Source organism: Watersipora subatra, chromosome 8 (genome assembly GCF_963576615.1).
Source record: "Watersipora subatra chromosome 8, tzWatSuba1.1, whole genome shotgun sequence".
NCBI lineage: Eukaryota > Metazoa > Bryozoa > Gymnolaemata > Cheilostomatida > Watersiporidae > Watersipora > Watersipora subatra.
Genome location: NC_088715.1, coordinates 14,191,712 through 14,201,577, shown reverse-complemented (window position 1 = coordinate 14,201,577; position 9,866 = coordinate 14,191,712). Strand labels below are relative to the sequence as shown.

Genomic DNA, 9,866 nt, shown 5'->3' with positions numbered 1-9,866 from the left:
CACTAGACAAATGAATGTGCCACTGCTAATACCATTCAAGCCTCTGCTGAATAAATTAATTCTGACATTAAAAGGGTCAAGGAGAAATGGCAGGGGTCGAATCTGATCGGGAAACTATTGAAACACCAAACTCTTCTATGAAAGTCTTAAGGAAACTCCACTCTGCCTCCCTAACATCAACCAATTGCCCTACAATAGAAAGGCTTTTTAGTGATCACTTCATCTACATATATACATTTTAAACTCTTGTTACACACAGTTTGCTAGACTTGAATGAGAAAAAGACACAAGTTATCAAAAGATTTGAAAAGCATATTACCTGTCTGTTCAGTGAGAGAAGTCATTGCTACATCCTCAAGTCCACATGGAGTTATATGATCAAACCAGCTGAGATCATTGGAGCAATTGAGGGCCACTCCGTGAGATGTGATATGGCGTTTAGCATTGACACCTAGTATGGAGGAAAAAGTAGTAGGAGAAGATAGAAGTAGGAGAAGATACTGTCTATAAAATGTGGCACATTCCAAAGGGAATTTAGTAGTTGCAACCAAATAAAAAAAAAATGTACGGAAGATAATTATATGGATTAAGCTCGTGCACACCTTAGTAAGATTGTTTGGTGCAAAGACTGCAAAAACTAATTGTTGGGTTTGTTGCCCATTTCACTGAAATTCACCACGGCTGGCCAATCACCTGCTATGGGTGAAAGTAGGGCCAAGTACGAGGTCTGTTAATTAAGTAATGAGACTTTTATTGCAGTGCCAAATATTTACAATTTATTCACAATTTGACTCTATCCCCTTCAAAGTAGTTGCCTTGGCTAACCACACATCGTATGAATCGGAGTTTCCACTCCTCATAGCAGTGCTGGAACTCAGAAACCGTCAGCGCCTTTAGTTGCTCCGTCACAGCTGCCTTTATGGTGTTCAAGTCACCAAAATTCTGTCCCTTGAGGTGTTTCTTGACTTTGGGGAATAGAAATCTGGAGAGTATGGAGGATGTGGTACAACTGGTATGCTTTTCTGAGCCAAGAATTCTCTTACAGAGAGTGCGGTGTGGGAAGGCGCATTGTCATGATGCAACATCCAGTTGTCCTTGATGGCTGGCCTTGCACGAGCAACTCGTTTCCGTAACCTTTCCAGGACTGTTTGGTAGAATAGGGCATTGACAGTTTGTCCTTCAGGTACAAACTCTTTATGGATGATACCTTTGCTGTCAAAGAAGCAGATGAGCATGGTCTTCACTCTTGATTTGCTCATTCTTGCTTTTTTGGGTCGAGGTGAGGCTGAAGTGTGCCATTCGAGACTTTGACGTTTTGTTTCAGGATCATACTCAAAAATCCATGATTCATCCCCAGTAACAACATTGGAAAAATTTTTTGGGTCAGTGTCAATTCTCTCTAGAAGATCAGAGCAAATGGCTCGTCTGTTCTCTTTCTGTTCGAAAGTCAGATTCTTGGGAACAAACTTTGCCGAAATCTTCTTTATTTCCAGATCAACAGTTAAAATTTGATGGACAGTCACAGGATTTAACTGCAACTGTTCAGCAATCATCCTGACAGTTAAACAGCGGTCTGAATGAACTAATTCTCTGATTCGCTCAACATTTGCATCATTGTGAACGGATGATGGCCTCCCTGGCCGAGTGTCATTTTCGACAGAGTCCCTGCCTTCAGAAAATGCCTTGAACCACCTAAAAACCTGTGCTCTTGACAGAGCTGTGTCTCCATAAGTTTGTTGAATCTTTGAGTAGGTTTCTGTGGCACTGTGTTAAAGTTTGACACAAAACTTAATTGCACAGCGTTGCTCAACTCTGCTGTCGCTCATTTTTGGAACGCATGTAGCAAATGCCCCTTACAAAAAACTGCTCTCAGAGCCCACCTGTTACACCTATGAGTTTCCTAATTGCACTGCTGATAGATAAGCACCTGCACCATAGTAGTATAGCAGGGAAGTCCCCGGGGAATTCCCCATTCTAATGCTATCTGACTTGTCTCATTACTTAATTAACAGACCTCGTATGTAGGGGTTGTTAGGTTGCCACTGGTCACCGTGATCAAATAATGTTTGCATATTTCACCATAAAATGATGGTGATGACCACCTCACAATCCAGTTAAACAAATAGTAAATAAAACCAAATAAACAGTTTGTTACATGTTATAGCCTTCAATGACAATTGAAGGTATAAAAAACCAGAATTACAATTATACCCCAAATTAATACTGCATGTCATCATAACAACAACAGAGTTCAAAATGGCAATTGCCTTTTTCTACAGCAAAACATCTCCCTACCATAATAGCAAATAGGTGATGCAATGAAAACAGATATAAAATGTCCAATTGGAGATAATAACAATGAGACCAAACAAGTGTCACCTGTAGCAGAAAAGAACTAAACTCATAATGCAGATGTTCCTGACTACTCTGTAAATATGCTCTTCACAACCATGCGATGTACTAACAACAATTTTCAAACATGCTAACAACTATCTGACATCTCATGACAACCACCTGACCCAATCATGACAACTATCTGACATCTCATGACAACTACCCTAGGTAATCATAACAACTACCTAACATAATCATAACAACCATCTGGCATAATCATAACAACCACCTGACATAATCATAACAACGACCTGACATAATCATAACAACCATCTGGCATAATCATAACAACCATCTGGCATAATCATAACAACCACCTGACATAATCATAACAACCATCTGGCATAATCATAACAACCACCTGACATAATCATAACAACCACCTGACATAATCATGACAACTACCTAACATAACCATAAAGCTACCTGACATAATCATGACAACCACCTGATATCTCATGACAATCACCTGACATAATCATAACAACTACCTGGCATAATCATAACAACCATCTGGCATAATCATAACAACCACCTGACATAATCATAACAACCACCTGACATAATCATAACAACCACCTGACATAACCATAAAGCTACCTGACATAATCATGACAACTACTTGATATCTCATGACAACCACCTGATATAATCATGCCAACCAACAAAAACCTTAAGGTCAGCTGAATAAATCTAAAATGGTAGCTCTTTAACAGCAAATTAATATTGGAAGGCACAAAAATGTTTCAAACAACTAACTTTATTACATTTCATTTTTAACAATGACCAAGATTATTGAAGAATTTGTCTGTACCAGAAACTTTGAAGTTACAATAGCTCACCTATAGACGCTATTTTACAATCCTTGGCCCAGACACCTGTCAGATCATTTGTGTAGGCATCGATGCCAAAGCTTTTGCAAGTCTGTACCAGACACCTCTCCAATTTTGCAACATATCTATTAAATACAACCAATCCATGTGGTACGGGCCAGAGACGCAACAGGCCTCTGGGGAGGTTTTGGCAAATGTTACATGTTCAAATAGAACCATTTTGTCAAAACTTATTTTGTAAATCTTATTGAAACTTTCATAAATGGTCTGATACATGGAGAGTAAACATTATTAGGAGCCAAGGCTACATCTGACGACTTAGACATTGGCATTACAAATTATGGAAAATCATCTGTATTCTCATCTATATAAGTGATTTTTACCTTTTTTAGCCGTGACACACTTTTTACATTTATAAAATCCTGGAGCAATGACCAAACAGAATGATACAACATGACACTACAACTCGGTGAAGCATATGGTTAAAAAGTGCTTTATTGTATTTATACGCTCTCTAAGGTTGAAAACTAGGTCTGTTTTGATGACAACAACACTGATACTCTTGCAGGAATTGCGAAACGATTAAAAAAGCTTGTGATCACCTTCTGAAGCTTCAGAATAATTGTGCCAATCCGAGAAAAAAATTAATCTGTGATGGGCTCAAACGCGTAACGTTCTGCTTAGCTGACTGACGCTCTAACTAGCTGCACTAATCAGTCACCTTCATTAGAAGAATAATTGTATCAATTCTTATTCTCTGTGCTTCATCGCGTAAAAAGTAAACACACATACGATCAATGACCAACTATAATAATATTGATGATGTTTGAAAAAGAGGCCTATTATTGATATAATATTGATGATCTTTCATGCTAGTGTACTGCTTAGTGTACAGGCTGGTTAAAATACCACCTTGTTGGACAAAAATAATGGACATAAAAAAGTCATTATCGACTTAAGATGGAGTTGAATTTCAACTGTCAGGTAGGATAGTCTGGACGTAGGTTGAACGCAATAACTGATATCAACTATAGCAGCTAGTGACGTTATTTCGAGACATTTTTTTCTGAGCGTTTTAACGGCAATCAAGCTTCGTAAATTTTAATCTTGAAACATCCTGACAGTCATATCTCCTCCAACATCAAAAATAAATGAAAATGATAGGAAAACACTGAAACCTAAAAAAATCTACTAAAACCGTGTAAGTTTATCTCAAAAGGATCATGAGAAGCTACCCACTGCCTCAGTCCAATACCGAGCTCCTTCAAGTTAAGTATTGGGTATGCCACCAGCTGGCCTGGACCATGAAATGTAGCGAGTCCACCGCGGTTTGTCCTGCATACTTCAGCTCCGAGTCCTTCAAGTCTAGCGATATCCTCCTGGCTGAATGCCTTATCTCTCAGGCCTAGCAATCATCATACTTGTTATAATGAAGTGAAGATGTTTAAAATGGAATCGGTTAGATGTGAGCCCTTGTTGAGTTTGTATTTTGATCCAATAATATTTGCTACTCAGTCAAAAATCTAATCAATAGATAGAAAAAACAGATCACATAACATATATATATATAAATAAAATCCTTTAGCATTTGCAACAAAAATTGAACATATTTTTAATTTTTTTTCTTCAATGATCTGAACAAACAAGTATTTCTGACAAATTGTTATGCAATACAAACAAAAATCCCATTATTTGAAATAGTTGTAGCTTATTTTTAGAATATGGCCCTATAGTTTCATTTTTATACGTTGCTGGTCTGAATAGCATCAAACAACTATCAGCTCACATATTTAGTACTTATGAAAAAAGAAGTGTCACGAATTTAAACCCGTTTCATACGCTTCTTCAAAAACAACTAAGCCATTATGATTTATTGGCATGAACGTTGCCAAAAGTTAAACATGTATAGTGTTTGTTATAATATACTTTAAAAGACATGTTCTGGTGGATCAGACAGCATAAACTGAGCCATGGAGGTTGAGACACTTTTGTTACACAGAACCATTCAGTTGATGTATTTTGTAAAAAAAACCGATATGCAAGCAAAATGTTTTATCTCCAGCTATTTTCATGTAGTGGTGCAGTAGTTTAGCACGTTATTCCTTAGCACTGGTACACAAATTTATGCTTAATGGATTTAACTGTTCTTTTCAAAAAAGATGGTTCAACTCTCTATCTATCTCTATCTATCTCGATAAAATATCTCTTGTGGCCCAATAAGCCTTTAGAGATAAGATGCGACTATAACGATAAAAGAGATCAGATATTCTTGTAAAATCGAGAGTTAAATAAAATCTGCTATTGAGCTTGTTCCATATATATATATCAAAACTTCATGACTCGGTTAAAAAATGAGAACTTCATGGCATCTGTATTAATAGTGTGCCTAATATTAGACCCACGAGTAAAATAGGCGGAGTTGCACAGTGTAAACTTTTTAAAATCGACCATAAGGTCTTGATTTAAAATTTTCAGTAAAGTGTTTTTATCCTTAGTGCATCTTCTCTCTTCAAGAGTGTGCCAAGACATGTTTTCCATTGAAGATGTAATACTGTCATACTTTCTAAAACCGTTTGCCCATCTGAACGCTCTCTGAAGTCTTAAAAAAGAGTAAACTAGCGTAGAAATTATTTGCCATGCTACAATCATCAAAAAAAACCTGGAAGGTCATCTACCAACCATGACAGCGATACGTAGTTCAGATTATTCAATTGCCGTAGTAACTACAAAACGAGAGCTTATTTCCAAAAAAGTATAAGATAACTTGCACTACTAAAACATGGCTAAAAATATATGTTTCTGTCTCGCTTCTCTATATAGTCCACAAGGCAAGAAAGGGTGAATATTTTTAACTTGGGAAGTTACCCTATTAGTCTATTATTGGCGACGTTTAAAATGTTAAAGTTTAAACAGTAAATACAAGCAGTAAAAAATCTTTGAATCAACCTAACAAAATTTATTAAACACATGCTGCAATTTCTACAAATTAGCTTACCTGAAGTATATACTGGAAAATGTTCAACAAATAATACGTAATGCTTAGACTTTTCGTCAAAGGGCTTTGTATGGTGTTCTTTCTTAATGGGTAGTGCTTGGCTATCTCCCAATCTTAATTTCACTAAATCGTTCTTCAGTTTATCTTGGACTTCAAGGGATTGCCTGAATGAGCGACGGCTCAAATTTACCAGCTGCACCACAGGATTTGACCGTGACATCTCCTCTGTATATCGCAAAGTTCCGATCCGTGTTTCTTCATTTGTAAACTGTATCATAGTTACGTAAGTCTAAACGTTCGTGAGTACCAAAAGAAGATAACTCCTGTTAGAAGAAACGATAATTCTTACATTTATTAGTTCTGTAAACGTATGCAAGATGAGGTATTTTTGGACTGAATATTCGAGGTTTCACATAGCATTAAAATAGATGCACATTTTTGTATTATAAAAGTATCAGTAAACTTGCTTAAAAAAATCAAGTATGCTCACACGTCATATTATTGTTAGCAAACTGCTCATAAAAACACTTTAAAGATTTATTTTATGCAAACATGATAAAAAGTTAAAAATTTCTTGGAATTGATAGTTTTCTGCAGCGATGAAAAAATTAGTATAAACCAAGGATATAAACCCCCTCATAGTGGGGGTTCTATATCACAGGTATAGACTAATTACTTCATTGTAGCAAATATTTTTTCAGCTACACCACAAGGGTTGGAAGCAGTGTCATGTGAGATGCTCTGTACTTCAAAGTAAAGTTTTAGTGAATCTGAAGATACATATTTGTAAATCATAGAACGTGAGACAGATATAGTATATTATTGTTATTAAAATTATGAGTATTCAAGTGTTACAATTTCTTTCTGTGTTTTAAATGAGTGGTTCATACATTTGCAAAAGGTTGTGGTAATAGATAGATAAACATATCACAGAAGCTAGCAGTAAAAATCAAACTACCATAATAAAATATTCTCTCTGCTCTAGAGCTAGTTACAATACCAATATAAATAATATTATGTAAAGCGAATTATGTATCAGCTTATGATGCAATGCTCAGCCAAACGTTACAATCTAACTATATTAACTATCTCTAAAATAGTAACAAATATATAATCTGAATACAACTAGCGTATCAAAAGCTATCGTATTAGCGAGTTACCACTGAGAAAAGCTGCTCTTAATAAAAGTTCACAAAAAAAATTAGTTTGATAGCTTCTTTCTATAAAACTAGCATAAAGTTTGTTTGTCAAGCAACCAAATGAAATCACCAGCGCCTATTTGTAGATCGCCTTGTTGTTACAACTTGTCGGGATCGAGAGGGCTTTGGGTTGTATGAGCTTCCTTCTAGCATAGCGCGTCGTCTGTCTTCAAGCAATTCTTCTTCACTCGGATCGTGCATCTGTAAGTTGATATATTTTAAACACTGTGTTTTTTGAAGAATGCAACATCTTACACTTGCTTTAAACTTTTGCTGCCAATAGTTCTACCCAAAAGGTGATGCTAACAAGTGTTGGTGACAGCATCCCGCAGAACTGCTGTTGAACTCTTATGGTATGAACAATATCTGAGCACAATAAACTTCATTTCAAAATGTTTTACAAGGAAAAAAATGTTAATTGTTTAACAAAAGATTTTATGAGACTGGAAATAAAATTAAGTTTTCTGCATCAAAGTTGCACAAAGCTTGCAAATGCTGTTGTTGCAACTCATCATTACAGTATGTAGCAGCCAATTCACACTTGTCAGCCATGCTAAAAAAGTTTACTTCTGTTGTGATGATTGACTAACCAATTGCCAACAATTCATTATTATGGTAAAACAGAAACCAGTCAGCTCTTTAAAAGCTAGAGGGATATAAACTATTGTATCAAGCTATTACTCATGATTTGAACATAAATTTTAAAATAAGATATTATGTAGGCATACCAAAAATAAAAAGAAATTTGTAGATGTTTTCTGATTTGTAGAGTAGTCCAAGAATCTAATAGTTTACTAGTTTATACGATTACTTCTAGCTCCCTCAAACTGACTAGGAAATAGAAATGCAAGCCTTTGTCTTTTTTATATAATCTTTCCGCTTGTTACTATGTTGCTGCTCAGATAATTGCATCATTCAACCTTAATACGATAGATGCTGTTGCGACTTGAACAATCCGCTGCTGGAATGTTTATGTTATATGGATTTTACATTATACAAACAGTAAAATCCATTTGATTTGCCTAATCTATTCCAAGGTCTTTCTAAACTTACTCCTTTAGCCTTCCAAAAGGAAAAAACTAGACTTAACTTTTAAATTAATTGACTGTACCATAACTGTAGCACTATGGGTTTGAATTGACAATGGTTCTGGCATTCTGGTTCTGGTTGATCAGCAAGGGTTTTATCAATTTCACTCGGCTCTTCATCTATGATTACAGTAAATTTTCCATAAGTTAAGTAAGACCCACACCTTCAATAGCCACTTACATCAAGATTTTTTTTAATTATATTTTATTCTACTTTGTAAAAGGAACACAATAACAATGTTTTATATAGGTCTAAAGAAAAGTAAAACAAAAATATATTGTTACTATACTAAAAGTGGTGTCTATTTGTCTGTCCTCCATCTGTTGAAAAGGCGCAAGGTATGATAAAAGATAGCTTTAGAGAATAGCTTTAACGAGACTCCAATTTGTGACATTCAAATTGGTATAGACCGACACTCTCACACCTGTGCCAATTGATTGCCTCAATAATTGTGTAGCTACTAATTATCTGTACTTTATCAATACACCTGACGACTTTTTACGGTGGACCACACTGCCAAGATACTAGTTTATATAACAGAGATACATCGTTTTTGCTTTCAGGTTTGGCAAGGCGAAAAGCAATATTTTCACGGCTAACCACTTGTTCAAATTGAATTTGAAGATTTGCACCAACTTCACACTTTACGTTATGCGGGTTTTTTTACGTAGTACAACGCAAAAGCTTTACATAACTCCTTTATGTTGTGTGAAATTTCTGTTATAGGAGCATCTACTGTATTAGTAGTTTTAAATCCAAACAGGACTACTACTAACATCAGATAGCTGTGAGCGACGCGTTCTCACACTCATATAGTTTGTTGCTGAAGTGTTATCATTCGGTGGGGCCGCTCTCCTCTCAGTTCGCGTCTCATAAGTGGAATTCTGCAAAATATTTTGAAAAGTTTGTGACAATGTCTGCTAGCATATCGCAATTTTGTGAAGCAGAACCCCAATGCAGTTGTTTCCACTGTAAGTGTATATTTTGAAGTGTGTAGAGAAATATTCAAAGACAGACAACTCCAAATATTTTTTGTATTTCCGAGTTACTACAGTGGAGTTGTCACCTCCATTTTTAACAGCCTTAGTGGTTGAAGTTGTTGCAGGCTGCTTAAATTGTCTGAACTGTATAGCCAACGAAATTGGGCATAAAAGGTTGTTTGCTTATTGTGTGAAATGTTGGTTATTGAGCCTAAGCTCAATTTCAGTTACAACGATGAAGATTAGTAGAAGGTGCCATAGAATATTAAGATAGGAAGTTATATGCACCTGATATACAATGTGATTGAATAATAGCAAAAGAGATTAATTGATCATTTGAAAATTTTGCTAAGTTGGTTGTCTTTCCTTGGTTTTA

General features: G+C 35.8%; 2 protein-coding genes across 2 annotated transcripts in view; both read right to left on the bottom strand.

The window, feature by feature from the left end:
• Positions 1 to 66: 66 nt before the first annotated feature.
• Positions 67 to 6,442, bottom strand: LOC137401513 (octanoyl-[acyl-carrier-protein]:protein N-octanoyltransferase LIPT2, mitochondrial-like). Its single transcript, XM_068087901.1, has 5 exons — positions 6,223 to 6,442; positions 4,467 to 4,632; positions 3,237 to 3,352; positions 320 to 451; positions 67 to 189 (listed from the first exon to the last, which is right to left on the bottom strand). Exons 1-5 carry the CDS (start codon positions 6,440 to 6,442, stop codon positions 77 to 79), a joined length of 747 nt encoding a protein of 248 aa, XP_067944002.1. The 3' UTR covers positions 67 to 76.
• Positions 6,443 to 7,032: 590 nt separating this feature from the next.
• Positions 7,033 to 9,866, bottom strand: part of LOC137402314 (uncharacterized) — a 42,509-nt gene continuing 39,675 nt past the window's right edge. The window contains exons 29-30 of the mRNA XM_068088811.1: positions 9,287 to 9,394; positions 7,033 to 7,622 (exon numbers count right to left, since the gene is read on the bottom strand). Of these exons, the coding sequence (XP_067944912.1) occupies positions 7,488 to 7,622; positions 9,287 to 9,394 (243 nt within the window). The 3' untranslated portion in view covers positions 7,033 to 7,487. The remainder of the gene's footprint in view (positions 7,623 to 9,286; positions 9,395 to 9,866) is intronic.